The following is a 14,459-nucleotide window of genomic DNA, read 5'->3' on the forward strand; positions in this document are numbered from 1 at the left end:
GTTGCTTTTTAGGTCATCTAGCACAGGCCTGGCTGATGTTACCAAAGAATTTGGGATAGAAGCAGATTTACTCGAGAGAACAGTGTTTTGGCTGTGCAAATAAAACAATGATTGCACAAGTTTTTGTTCCTTTACTGAAATATTTCAGCAGAATACAGCAACAATAAGCATTCTTTGTATTGAATAAGGACATCAGAATAAACCAGTTCAGTACAACATTTTAATTTTGTTCCTTTTCATTTTAGCAAAATGACTACAAATATATTTTGCTAGATTAATGCCCAAAGAAAAATTATGTTTGATGAAGAGTGAATTACTCAAACAACGGAAACAGAACAGTTCCAAACAACCAAAATCATGTATTGCACTATAGAACCATAAAAACATGAATTATCTTGAAAATAATCTACAACAGCATTTAGTGTGTGCTACTTAAACATTCAAAAGTGTACATAAATGAAACCATATTAAACAATTCACATTTACCTAACAAGAATTTTTCATTCACATTGTGACTACGTAGTTTCATAGTGCTCAGACCCTATAAAAATAGAAAGATTTTAACTACATGTCAAATACTACAAAATGAAGATTAAACCCTTAGTGTCTAACATGAAAAATAAGAAGTTCATGATAGTTAACCGTTTAGAGGTTACGTATAAAATCTGTATAAAATCATTCAGTCTAAACAAACAACAACAGTTATCCAGTTCCTGATCCATCTTTTTTTCACCTACTTATACTTAAAAAAAAAAAAAAAAAAAAAAACTAGAAAGCATGCACCTGTTTTCATACCACAGACGAAAAAATAATATATATCTTGACATTATTCTGTGAAAAAGATAAACTTAAACTAAAATGATGCAGTAGCTGTGGGCCAAAAGTGCTTGGTGGTAGTGGTTACATCATGAGTGGCTATTTCAGACTACTAGGTTTAACAGACATGATATGAAAGTGAATAACAGTAAATCAAGATAAAGCTGAAATGAATTGGGCCTTTATAAAGTCTTGAAGATGAAGGTTATCTACTGATCAACCACTGGACTGTTATTTTAAAAACAATTAATATAGTAAGACTTTAACCAATAGCAAATTTCGTCTGCATTTAAACATTTGTTCAAGCTAGAACAAACAGGAAAGGCCATTTATAAGCTCACATTCACTCCCAGCATTCTCATCTACTTGACCCTTGATATGGATCAATGAAAGGACAAGAGGGAGTTTATCTCCTTATGAATCCAAGGATGTTTCGTCTTTCCATAACAGATCATTAATCAAAGAGATGTCTCACGCCTCATTAATTCACCAGGCTTTTGGGTTCATCTTATCTCTGAATGACATCCTCAGTTTGTTCCTGGGGGCCGGCACAGGTGGCTGAGGGGCCTGACTGTACTCTTTCACAGGATTTTCAGGTATATTGGGCTCATCAAGTCTTTTTTGAGGGATGCAAGGGTGCTGACAGGGCTCGATCTGTCCAAGAGGTGCATTTTTGCGAGTGGATGTGTGGCTCTTCTGCAACTGCTGAATGATGGCAGAGAATTTGGCATCAAGCGAGGGTCGCCCTGTCCGAGGCCTTGCCCCCTTACAGTTCTCTTTCTCTTGAATGGGTAACAGACTGGTAGGTTGAACAAATGGTAATTTATCAGGAGGGGGTGGAGGCGCTCTCCTCTTGATTCTGTTGGCTGTGACAGGACTTGTAATAGACTGATTGCTTACTTTACCTGGTGACAGAACTGTTTTTTGTACCACCATTGGCCGGGATCCTTCAAACAGTGCTGCCCAATGAGGAGGCTCTGTGTCCTCCTCCTGACCAATGAGAAAGCGCCCATCAGTTTCCTCAATCTTATTGTGAATTATATCAGTCAAGCTCTCAAATTTCCCAGGGGACCCAATGCCTGGAAAGAAAACATTTTTAAACAAGCAATAACTGGAAGTTAGATATAACTCGTTTCTCCCAATTAAGTTAAATCAACTCAGTACATTCTTATTTTCTATTACAAATGATAAATAAATCCTTCATTACTCACTTAGATCCTTATAAACCGAGTCAGCTTGCTTCATGAGAAAGAGCGGGGGTTTACGTGGTGACAAAACCTCTATTTCCATGATTTTGTCACATGCATGTTGCCACTGACCTAAAGAATTAGTTCATATTGATTGTTAACATTGACAAATTGTAATGAAATAATTTAGTTTTGATTTGACAGACGTCAGGTGAACTTACTCTGGTCATAAATGTGCTGCCAGAGGGCATCCAGCCACTCCTGCAAGATGTCAGGGGTTTCCGTAATGAACACGTGACTGGTAGAGTCTCTGTTTGCTGGGTTTATCAGGTTGAGTCTGGTGCCAGTCCTCTTGTGGTCCTTTCCTACCACACGAATACGGGTGTCCTGAAAAGACACCGAGAAACTCTGTACTGCATATTTAAATGATGATTCTCCCATTCAGTGAGTCTTGTAGCAATGTATCCTAATTGTAAAAGCTTTGTCTGTTATTTGTGATTATTGCTGTAACCTTTAATGTTGACTGCAATTAAATTACTAGTTGTAAAACTAGAAAGGCTGCACTGCCACAATAGCAGTCTAACGTAACTATTATATAACATAATATAACAGTTATAAAATATGGGTGATATTAGATTTTTCTCAAATTTATCAGCCCATATTTGATCTGTAGTTGTGCTTGCTCATTTTTACATTTAAATGACCTTTGTTATGATTGAAGGCTAACTTTACAAACGGTTTAATAACACAGGGTCATCTTTAGCCAATCTAAAAATGAAAACTGTCAATTTTTCATATATTACAGTGTTGTGATGCCAAAATCCACTGGTAGTATCTAAAACAACTGACTTTAATATGGTCATTTTAAATGCATTTAGCCAAAATTGCCAATATAATTTAATATCCTTTTTGGTTTCGGGCCAGAATGGTAACATTGGTAAAGCAGTGCTATTTTAGTATTATTTCTATAGTGTTTGTTAATATTTGGAATTAGCTTTTATTTTCATGTTTTCTGTTTTAATTTGAGTAATTGTTTTATGTGCTTTTGTTATTCATTATTCAAAAATGTAATGCTGTTGTTCCGGTCACATGATCTACAAGTGTCGGCTGGGTCATTTCACCCCTTCAATGTCGTGGGTTCGAGATTCAGTGTGATTGATACATGCCCAGACCGCAAGAGGTACTGTGGCAAGAAATTATGCCGAAGTTGCAGGCATTTTACCTTTTTAATAATCATTTCACCTGAAACTATTAATGTGACATGCAGTGCTTTTACTTACAAATACATTGTTTTGAATTAATTCTCAGTTGAATTTCTGAGTTTCACTATCTGTGTCGCACAAGCACAACAAGATGGGAGACAGGCACTTGACCTGGAGATAATAAAATTGTGTATAATGTCATTTCAATTCCTTTATTATCCTGCTAGTTGTAGTACTAATCTTTCTTCCTCTTGGATTAGAAATAAAGGTGTTTTTTTTTCGTGGGGTGTTCATTTTCATTTGAACTTAATTTTATTTAAGGTTTACTCATTTTAGCACTTCAAATAGCACACTTATAACCATGTTTTTTTTTCTTCATCTAATATTTTTTTTCAGCTTTACTTCATATGAAAATATTATAAATAGTTTTATTTAACAATGAAACCACTGTTTTAAAAGACAAACATCATTTTCTTCTGGAAAAAAAAAATTACACTAATGAATGATGCATGAGACCTGTAATTTTTTTTTTTTATAAAGAAAGGGTCCACTTTGATTTGTGGTGATTAGATTCAAGCACAATAACTCACTTGATCTTAGAACAGAAAAACACTTGTGAGGGAATAAAAAATAAAAAATAAAGACCACTTTAAAAATGTTCCCTACCTTGTTAATGGGAATAATGAGGCTGGGCTCCACTTTCGCTTGGATTTCTTCAGGAGAGTAATAGCATGTAATCTGTCCAGCCTTCAGCACACAGTATTGCTTACAGCAGCGCTGCAAACCCTCAATGCTTTGCTAAATGGAAAATCAAAATGCTGATCTTACAAATTTCATTTCATTTTCAAATGTTAGTATGAATTATGGCATATATTCTTCCTAGAAAAAGACAAGTTGCAGTCTTACCTGTTGGCTCAGGTATCCGCTCATCATGTCTTGTGTCATGCAGTCAGGCTGTGCCACCAGCTTACAGCACAAGTTACCATACAACGGCAGCCACGACGAAGCCTCCACTGACAGACCGATGGCAGGAAGTCAATCAGAATCACTACACTAGACCATTATTAGAACGTGGCTTGTTTGCTCTTACCATTTTGCAGAATTATAAGAGAATGAGACTGGAAAGATCCCTCTGCCTGCTCCAAACCCAGAGTGGTGTACGCCAACAGTGAGTACCGTGCACCTCTGTCACAAAAGGAAGATGTTTATTTGAAAGATATTACAGGCCTCTCTCTACTAATACAACAACAACCAAAATAACTGTAATGGTAATGAACATTATATCCATCCTTGCATACGCTGGTATTGGGTTGGACTGGAGGAAAGTGTCAGGGTCTCCTCCATCCAGAGGGGGGGAGAGTTTCCTGCCTGAAGATCTGCCGAAAGAGGAGCGCAGTTTCCTGGCCAGTTTTTTGGGAGTGTTGACGAAGGTTGTCTCTTCCTCTAGTCCACAGCTATACAGTTCACATGTCAGGTCAAAGTCCGGCTTAACTTCAGAGCTGTTGAACATATTGAAAATGAGCTCAGAACTCAACAGACTGCAGTCAAACAGGTCAAGCTCATTTAAAATCAATAATATAATTTTCATATAGTTCTCAAATGACTGTAGATTTGCAGAAATTGGAGAAAGCTGAAAACTTACAAAATTTTGACACCTTCAAAGCAAATATCGGTCATTGAAGGATCTGCAATCACCATTTCTGTGTCAAAAATCTCTGACCCAATCTTCATCAAACAGAAGACTGCAACCCGCTGTGCATCTGTTGGGTTCAGATACACAGGAGATCAGCATAAATGGTTGTGTGAAGATATTTACATATAACAGTTTAATTAGAATAAACAATTTAACTTAAAACTGTTTTATTGTATATAAAAGCATTCTAATATGCTGATTTGGTGCTCAAATATTTTTCATTATTATCCATTTTGAAAACAGTTGTGCTGCTTAATAGCGTTGTCCAAACAATATTAAAAAGGACACATTTTCATTTATGAATGGTCTTAAATCTCATTTTAAACACAAACTCACACAAAAAGAAACACACATTGTGCGTTACGATCAGTTATCAGTTGAGTGGACGTTACATCCCTACGAAACTATGATGCATGTTTTTCAGGACTCTTTGATGAATAGAGCAGCATTTATTTCAAACAGAAATTGTCTGTAACATTATAAAATGTCTTCACGGTCACCAAAGATTGCAATAGAAAATGTTTTATATTATCACTCACTCCCTTTGCTGTTAAAGTGTTCTGTATCTTTCCAAAACAATGGAATCCGTAGGCCTGGATAAGCAAAAGAAAACTACATGAACCAAAGACACAATGAAGCATAATAAGAAATATAACATACAGAGGTATACAAACACAGACAAGCGGTTACCTTACCAGATATGGCTACCTTTCCTTTACAAGGGATTTGATCCGGAGATCCTGATGATCTGGAATAAAGAAAGAATTGAATGGCCAATTTATTTCTAATTTGCATGTCTGATAATAATTTAAATTAATTTTCCATTAAATGCTCCCAACAAAAAGAACAGCTGGCAATAGACCTGCTGCTCTAACCTTCTAATGTCCTGCTGCTTTTCCCTCGTCTGGGTTTCACTTATGTAGGCTTTAATTCGGGCGTTACAGGTTAACAGACTCCTGGAAGCATCCAACACCTGCTCTCTTTTAGTGCTGGCAATCAGAAGCTTGTAAGCCCCAGCTCTCATCCGCATCTCAAACTCCAATTGCTCCTGAATATCACAGTCCTATTGGAAGGATAAATTCCATCAGGAGTCGAGAAATAAACCACTTTAGGGGAAAAAAGACTAGAGGAAAAACATAATGGAAGAAAATGACTCTACCACACAATCTATTGTACAATATTTGCTAATGCAGGTGCATACTACTGATTCATGAAGATATGAGACAGGGGAATTGGGCACCATTGGCCTGGACACTGAAGAAATTAAAATGATGCAATGAAATAACATCAAAACGTCTGGAAGAGAAGATGACTCTCTTCCATGCTGTAAGCAGGTCTCTGATAACCGACAATGACACATGGGTTAATTAAAGTGAGTGGAAGTAATGGAAATCTGACTCATTTCCGCGACTCGGTTCTTTAGAAGAGTTTATTTTAAATCTTCGATTCAGTGATTCTTTTGTCCATCCATAATCACGTGGACCCTGGTTTATTACATATTCCAATAAACCACATGCAGATTGCGGTGTAAACTTTATGATTACTTCTTACTTATTGTAATGTCTTGCTCTCAGACGAATCAGACTTTGATCGGAACTTCGTTTAAATGAGTCGATTGATTTTTGGACGTGAGAACTTATCCCAATGAGTCGGATTTGTGAACAGAACTGTTCTGGTTCATATGAAAAAAAGTCCGATTCACATGATATAAGTGGGTGGTGGTGATGGTAAAGAAGAGTCGGACAAGAAAGACAAAACAACCTACTCACTCACAGTCACACTTTCTAAAAAGCACTCCTGTTTTTAAAGCTGTGCAATGATGTTTCAAAATTAAACATGCCAAGATTATTGATCTTATTTGTACCGAATGACGAAGTGTTTGTCCCGTGGGGGGGATTTCAGTGTAATACACAGAATATCAGAAACATCATCACACGCTCCCATACACAGACTACCTTTAGTTTTTTAGAAATCTGTTGTATGTTCAACAAATTCATGTCCTCTATTATCTGCTGCGTGTCATTCACACTTGCGCATCGCTTCTTATGTCTGTCTTTGGCCTGAGAAAGTATTTAATGTGTCGGTTAGTCTTGAATAACAACAACAACAACCATATTCCAGACACGAAAAACACAAACTCACCTCGTTTTGAAAAAACATGCTTTCCCTTATTTTCTTTCTCTTGATCTCCATGGCGAGAGAGGAACACGACGATACCGTAGACCGAGTGGCGATGTTTCGTTTAAACCGTTGAATATCCCGCGGCGGATCCATACTGGCCTCTTCCTCGAGACAAGCCCTTCTCCACACAACAAACCAACTGATTACACAGCCGCCAACCGACCAATCAGCGTCTTTCAAAGCTCTCCGCTGCCGAGACAACAGTTGGACGATACCATTTTTAAATTCGGATAGGTTGGAATAGCTACACAGAGAAAGAGGTTTGAATATATAAATCTAATTTATTAATAAGTTTTGGTGGAAATCATACTGATTTATAAGAAAGTACATTTTAAGCATGTTTATGCGAATTCTTATGAAGTAGGTTTGTGTTTTCACTGTGATGTTGTGCTGATCTCCCCCGTCTGTCTTTGAATAGTTTAAACTGATGGTCTGCCGCACTGCATTCTAATGAATCCTCAAATTCTGACTGAATCTTTTCAGTCAGAGGCTTCTTGCATGTTTATAGATCGATTGTAATTAACACATAAGGCGATGATATTTTTAAAGCATTTCGCAAACGAAAACGGCATCATATGAAAAGAAATCAATGCCACCTCTGTCGCTGCTGTCACGCTCATTCTTGACAACGTCGTCAGTAGCAGATGACTTCATACACCTAGATGTCGTACTGTAAGAGAGGGACAGAAATATCAAGCAACAGATAATCCGAAAGAGCAACAGTTTAATTAAAGGTTACGATACACAGTCCCACTGGAGCTCGTTCATAAAGGTACGGTTGCATGAATGTCAGCTGGCTAACGTTAACTGTCTGATTTCATACTCTGGCCAGTAACGTTAGATCTCCTGCTTGCATAAGAAGATTTGCTTTAATGTCTCTATGGTAGTTTTTAAGGTATATAGGAAATGATGGGTCATTAAAACATGAGATGACATGATCGTCATTTGATGTAGGCTAAAATAGCATAAACCATTAAAACAAATGCATCGGATCTCACCACCGAGGTGCATGAATGTGATTTGCCAGAGCTTTACATTAACCTACTTAACGTTAAGCAGCGGATGTGCTCAATTTTATTGGTGAAATAATCAAACAGTCGTGATTCGTTGTTGTCAGTGGATGGAAATTGTATTTTTCTGTTCTGAATGAATATATAGCACGCAGACTAGGCGTGTTTTATACAGTCTATGGTCGTGACAAGTCTTGAGTATTGATGTTAGTTTTCTGTCACCATCAGTATACTGTCCTTTTGTGTTTCACTGATATATATTCATTCACACATTGTGTCTTTGTTAGGCCTCGTGAAAAGCTTGCTGGATGGCAGTTAGTCAGCGAAGTTTGCAGACTAGTTGTCGACCAAATTGGGTTTTGATAGCCCATGCCGTTATCTGGGTGGCCGATATAATATTGCGACTGTCCGGGGCAAGTTGTCACATATTTATTCCATTGAATTTTAACCAGCTTAGGTACATTTTTAACTCAATTTATATTCAACCACATACCTTAAAGTATATACTACAAGAAAAATGCTTGGATTACAAGTTTCTGATAACATGTCCCATGAGAGTAGCAGAATAACACATTAACGTCTCTCTACTGACCATACGATCTTAATCATTTACTTGTGAATTGAAAGCTACTGTTAAACTGTATTGTTTTTTTATTTTCATCCAGATTCATGTAGTTACAACATCTACACGCAGGGGATACCAGGTCTATGCTAACCAGATAACCCTCGACCAGCTTCACCCATCCTGACATTCATCAAAAATACCTGTCCGGAGAACAGTTCATGTTTAATGTTAAAAAAAGAATGAGTAAATAGATAGAAAGACTCAAAAATAACTATGAAGATTTGTGTTATATGCATATATTGTGCATTGGCAATACGATTTAAAAAAATAACTCTAAAATCACTACAAATATTTGGATTATATGCAAACATTGTGCATTGACTTCTCTGAATCAGTCGAGCAGACATTTTCATCAGCACTAAAAATGCATCTAAACACAAAAAATAACAGTTATAGACTAATTAATAATTTTGCCTGATGTATTTATTCACTAGCATAGACTTATGATTGCAGAGGTTTATGGTTGCTCGTAGTTTTTCCTTCGAAAAATTCAAACTTGATTGAGGGCCAAACTCAGTCCCAAATATTTCCTTTAATATATTAAAATGGTCATAAAAAAAGATTAAATTCATTTATATTCTCTATATTTCAATGCAAAAAGCAATAAATAAAAAAAATACAAATAAGAAATGAGGTTATGGTTTTCCCCTTGATTTGATTTCCCCCCTCTTGTGTTATGGTGGGTCAGATCAAATGTCATCAACTTTGACCCATGTGCCCTGGTTTGAGCATCTCTGCTCTACCGTATGTTTATATCTAAGAACTAGGGTGCTAAATATGTAATATTTTTTGTTGTTAGGTGTCATGCAGCAGAAAGTGTGCACACGCAACACGGCGCTGTTTGTGAAGAACGGTCAGGCGTGTGGAGCCGGAGCCCCTCCTCAACGTCCTTTCCGCTGCCCGCGATGTGGAGAGCATGAACGATTCCACAGTCTCTCTTCTCTCAGAGCTCACCTAGAATACAGCCACCCGTTCCACACGAAACATGACATCAGCCTCCTGTCCGCCAGGGATCTTCCTGACACACCGTGCATGGACGGCTGCAAAGTCTCCAATTCCAGCATGCATAAAGTTCATCATGCCGGCACAAATACGAACTCAGCTGCGAGAGGAGAGCACAAGCACTTACTCGGCGCGGACCGAACGCCATCGCAGCAGCCCGCAGTGCAAAAGCTCCCGCCCCCGGTGAGGAGCTTCAGCGTTGGGGACGCATCGGCTGGAGCCGGACCCCTCTCGGCTCCTGTGGCGTCAGTGGAGAAGAGGCTGGAGGGGATGATGAGGACAGCCAATAGCAGCATGGAGCGACGTCTGCTGCGGCTGAGCTCAGAGCTGGCACAGACAGACACGGCTATCCTGTGTGAGCGCGCTCACTCACATCACCTGGCGCAGGAGAAACAGGAAGTGCAGGAGCGAGAGCAGGCGCTCAGCAGACAGGTAGACGCCGCCGTTATGGTCATCGCCACAATGAGGCAACAGCTCAGCGTCTCAGAGCACGAGTTGGAGAGGAGAGAACAGTGAGTGGAAGATTTGAATATCATTTCAGCTCTGAATATGTTTTGGGTGATCTATTAACCCTATAAAGCTTACGGATTACTGTCAGTTCATGACCTCTTTAAAGCTACAGGGATGGAACATCACGAGGGTGAGTGTATTATGATGAAATGGAGAAATTTCTCAGCCCTGCTGCTCATTTTTACATTGGTTTTCCTCAAGAAACTGAAGGAAACTTTTATGATTGTCAGGGGGAAAATATGAATTAAAAAATGCCTCGTAAAGCAGTTCTTTGCTAACTACATTTTACCATATTGCAGGGAGGTAATTACCATCCAGAAGTTTCTGGAAGCGGCAGCGCAGCATGAGATGTGTGGGAAGGTTCGTTTGCGACGGTTCATTGAAAGCCTCTTGCGGAGGATCTCCCTGGCTGAGAGACTACTGGAGTATTATCAGAGCGTCCCGCACAGGCATTATTGCACGCTTCACTCTGTATGTCAACAACATTTCCTTAGAAAATTAAAATATGTGTGTCATGACTTTTATTTAAACATTTATCCCTATATTTAAAAAGAAAATTGGTTTTCAAGCACCCCCCCCCCAAATTTATTTATTATATTTCATATTTATAATATAATATATTTAATTTACTTTTTAATATATAATTAATTTCAGACAGTTTTGAATATTAAGTTTTCTTTAGGATCCTCCATTTAACCTAAACAAAATGCATTTTTATAAAAAGGTAATATCTGATATATATATATATGTGAACTTAATGACATTTTATAATAATTTAAAATTAAAATTAATAATAATAAACAAGACCATGCTAATATTTCAAGAGTTTCTGTCTTTTCTTTGTATTTTTTTACATTCTTCAAACAGTTACAATACCATTTTTCACTTTAAGCCTTCCAAAAATGATACTTATGATACTGATGACTTATATTTCATAAAGTGAAAAGGTATTTTCACACGCATTATATGAATTGCATTTTCAGTGTATTTTTAAACGAGAACGAGCATCAAGTCATTGTCCCATGTACTGATATAAAAAGGCAAATTCAATAATGAATCACCTGATACGACCCACTTGTACAGTTTTCCCGGATTGCGATAATTAACTTCTATTTCAGAAATATATCAGTCCTCTGCATTTCTCTAATTTGTCATTATTTCAGGTGCCTCTGCCGTCTGAGCTTGGTCCACATAGAATAACAGAAAGCAGGTATTGTATTATTGGTTTTACTTTTTAGGAAAAAAAAAAAACATTTAACCTCTAGTTTCGTATAATGAACAATCAGCAGGACATTATCAGAGTTCTTCAATATAAATCATGTCCTTACTTGACTCAGGGCAGTCATTTGGCTTGTAGTAGACAGGTTGTCCCCTCTTAAGTAATTCAGGAGATCCTAGATTCAAGACAGCAGAGGATCATGTTGCTCTGCCATGAATAATAATTACCCTTCTTTTCCATTTAGTCTTGATGTGTGTAAAAACCAATACAAGTATGTGTGTGGTGAGTGATGATAATTAGCCTGTTTCCCTGTGACATCAGGTCTTCAGGAGACCATCTCGAGCAGGATGAAGAGCAGCAGTTACCCGGTCAGTCTGCATGGGGACCGTCTAAAGCTTCTTCTGGGAGACTGGGTTACGACAGCTGGTCCCAGCAGAGGAGGTCAGATGGGTACGAGGTTTAGGGACAGAGGCGGAGCTTAGCAATGAATGTACATGCAAATAACACTGTTTAAAATATTACTGAAATGTGTTAAGTATATTAATAATAAAACAGTGGGGTTCAAAGTCTGATGCCACGTTGAAAATATAATTTTTTAATGATTATTTATCATTTGGGTATGTTTTTTTGTTTGTTTGTTTTGTTTTTTTCATCAGGTTATCAATTACTGATATTCGTGTAAAATGAATTGCACTAGAAAACAGAAAAAGAGACTTGAAAATGATTATTAGAATCATTTAATTAGTGGCAGACGTTTGGACCCCACTGTATGTAAATATGAGATTTACAAAAGCCCAAGAAACAACAGCGATGTCGGACTGCGGATGGCAGATTAGTTATTTGACACTTATTTGATATTTGAGTCCATCTGTGAAATATTTGAATGATAAGATTGGCTGGAGAATAAACACATGGTGGAGCTGCCCTTTAATTCAAATAGAAAAGCTGTCATTACAGGTTGCTTACATGAAGTGAAGCTATAGTTTGTAATGTTACATGCTTGTTGTTTTGAATGTAGGTATATTATCTAAAATCTGGATGATGTTAAAACAATACCCACTTTAAGCTTGTAGTTTGTCCACAAACTTTCTCTTATAGAAAATGCACTGTTTCAGCCAGAAGGAAAAGGATGTAGTCTTTTTGAAAGTGCAGTTGTGTATTTTAAATAGTGGTGCTACATTTTAAAGGGATGAATTTACATTTCCCTGCCAGCCTCATTAGAAGGAGAGAAAAAGGAAATTTTAACAAAGAAAGTTCTGTTTTGTTTTAAAACATGCAGCTATTGGAATGTCGTTAAGTGTTCTAAAATTCATTGCCAAGAACTTTGATAATAGATCCTTTTTGCTATTCTGTACAGTTGGAGCAATAGCACTCATGTTCTTTAGGAATGCACTTTAATTTAAAGAGACAAAAATCATTCAGTCATCTTTTACTCTCCCTAGGCCTAGTGTCATCTAAAGATATTTGAAATATATATATATATATATATATATATATATATATATATATATATATATATATGTGTGTGTGTAAATGTTTTTTTTTTTTTTTTTTCAAACCCATTTAGCAGTTGGTTACCAACATTCTTCAAATGATCTGCTTTAGTGTTTCACATAGGAAATAACTGCATACAGGTTTGGAACATCACGAGAGTGAGTAAACGATTTGGTATCAAAATGTTTTGATTTTGAGAATTTTTGTGTAAGCGTACCGCGTTAAGTAATTACAATTACAGTATTAACTCAACTTAAATGGCATCTAGCACAGCAATCAAACAAATATTCCATATTCAACATTTTTTAAGATTCTGACTGTTCTAACTGTACTGTTCTTTTTACAAGCTAAAGGAAAATCTGAATTCTTTTTTTTTTTTGTGGAATTCAGTAGAATGTCACAGGCATCACAAAGCATGAAAAAATAGAGCATTTGAATTCCCAGGCAGTTCTTCTCAGCTCTTTACAACTGGAGCAGTAGCACATATTCTCATTTTTGGGAAATAGCAGTATACACTAAAGTCCATTAAAGGGAACAGCGGATGCCCATTTTCCACAAGTTGGTATGATTCTTTAGGGTCATGTCTGTAGCATACTTGGGTTAAGATTCTTCAGTGGTTTGTCTTGTGAAAATCAGCTCGTTCATGGCGAGCTTTTTCGGTGCTTGCCTCTTTAAATGATAATAAGCAATTGCTTACCCCACCCCCTCTTCCATGGGGTGTTTCTACATAAGACACGTGACTATGTCTGTATATCAGAGTTGGTCTTATTCAGAAATAGCAGAAATGCAAAAAAAAAAAAAAAAAAGTCAATTTCATCTGATGTTCCCTTTAATTCCCAGTATAACATTTGAAGTATCATTTTATGTATGATGAGGGGGGTTAGGGCTGCACAATTAATCAAATGTCTAATCGCGATTACAATTACAGATGCCACAATTATGTAATCATTCAAAGTAGCAATTAATCGTTCAAAGTTATTCTGCATGTTTAAAATGCGTTTTTTTCTCTCTACATGTTATCTTAAAGGCCGTGTTGCAAGGTTAATTTTTTTATGAATTTGTGCAATTTGCTTGTTGGTAATACACATTTAAACTGTTATCCATTGTATTTTATGTTGTTGGGTATCACAAAACGGAATATAATACGAAAAAGTAGGTACTATCTTGCAGGGGTCTCCTTTCCCCCACAATGCATTGCATCATGTCACATTGGGGAGAGAATTTACCAAAGCCCGCATTGAGAGCATTGAGAGTGACTAGAAAGAGACGAGTAGTAGACGAGAGTATTCAGATAGCGCAGATTTTAGATAAATAGATAGATATATGGATATATATAGATAGATAGATAGACAGACAGACAGACAGATAGATAGATAGATATCGACCAACAGCGACCCAAACGCACTCACTTCCCTACAGCACAAGCTTTCCAACGCAGTTTCCAGCACCCACAAAAGCGGCTACGTTTGCAACAACATTTTCACCGGAGGAAGAGATAAACGCTTAGAAACGTCCATATA

The 14,459-nt window shown here is 37.2% G+C and overlaps 2 protein-coding genes across 3 annotated transcripts; one reads left to right on the forward strand and one right to left on the reverse strand.

The window, feature by feature from the left end:
• Positions 1 to 206: 206 nt before the first annotated feature.
• Positions 207 to 7,244, reverse strand: LOC113060554 (rhotekin-2-like). Of its 2 annotated transcripts, XM_026229560.1 has the most exons (13): positions 7,041 to 7,244; positions 6,854 to 6,958; positions 5,774 to 5,961; positions 5,594 to 5,646; positions 5,438 to 5,491; positions 4,848 to 4,965; positions 4,504 to 4,704; positions 4,296 to 4,390; positions 4,112 to 4,218; positions 3,872 to 4,003; positions 2,225 to 2,390; positions 2,028 to 2,135; positions 207 to 1,895 (listed from the first exon to the last, which is right to left on the reverse strand). In XM_026229560.1, exons 1-13 carry the CDS (start codon positions 7,170 to 7,172, stop codon positions 1,303 to 1,305), a joined length of 2,052 nt encoding a protein of 683 aa, XP_026085345.1. In that variant the 5' UTR covers positions 7,173 to 7,244; the 3' UTR covers positions 207 to 1,302. The 2 variants fall into 2 exon arrangements, with proteins under 2 accessions (XP_026085345.1, XP_026085346.1); XM_026229561.1 differs by lacking the exon at positions 6,854 to 6,958 and having other exon boundaries at positions 7,041 to 7,243.
• Positions 7,245 to 7,510: 266 nt separating this feature from the next.
• Positions 7,511 to 12,902, forward strand: LOC113060556 (protein ZNF365-like). The gene is made up of 5 exons (XM_026229562.1): positions 7,511 to 7,851; positions 9,514 to 10,228; positions 10,526 to 10,697; positions 11,390 to 11,436; positions 11,767 to 12,902. Exons 2-5 carry the CDS (start codon positions 9,519 to 9,521, stop codon positions 11,906 to 11,908), a joined length of 1,071 nt encoding a protein of 356 aa, XP_026085347.1. The 5' UTR covers positions 7,511 to 7,851; positions 9,514 to 9,518; the 3' UTR covers positions 11,909 to 12,902.
• Positions 12,903 to 14,459: the final 1,557 nt, after the last annotated feature.

Source organism: Carassius auratus, chromosome 42 (genome assembly GCF_003368295.1).
Source record: "Carassius auratus strain Wakin chromosome 42, ASM336829v1, whole genome shotgun sequence".
Classification (NCBI taxonomy): Eukaryota; Metazoa; Chordata; class Actinopteri; order Cypriniformes; family Cyprinidae; genus Carassius; species Carassius auratus.

Coding starts and splice junctions, on each gene's coding strand:
- LOC113060556 (XM_026229562.1), top strand. CDS start 9,519: ATGCAGCAGAAAGTGTGCACACGCAACACGGCGCTGTTTGTGAAGAAC. Junction 10,698..11,389: donor ATTATTGCACGCTTCACTCT/GTATGTCAACAA, acceptor TCATTATTTCAG/GTGCCTCTGCCGTCTGAGCT. Junction 11,437..11,766: donor CATAGAATAACAGAAAGCAG/GTATTGTATTAT, acceptor CTGTGACATCAG/GTCTTCAGGAGACCATCTCG.
- LOC113060554 (XM_026229560.1), bottom strand. CDS start 7,172: ATGGATCCGCCGCGGGATATTCAACGGTTTAAACGAAACATCGCCACT. Junction 5,647..5,773: donor AAGCAGCAGGACATTAGAAG/GTTAGAGCAGCA, acceptor TCTTTATTCCAG/ATCATCAGGATCTCCGGATC. Junction 4,391..4,503: donor CAGTCCAACCCAATACCAGC/GTATGCAAGGAT, acceptor CTTTTGTGACAG/AGGTGCACGGTACTCACTGT.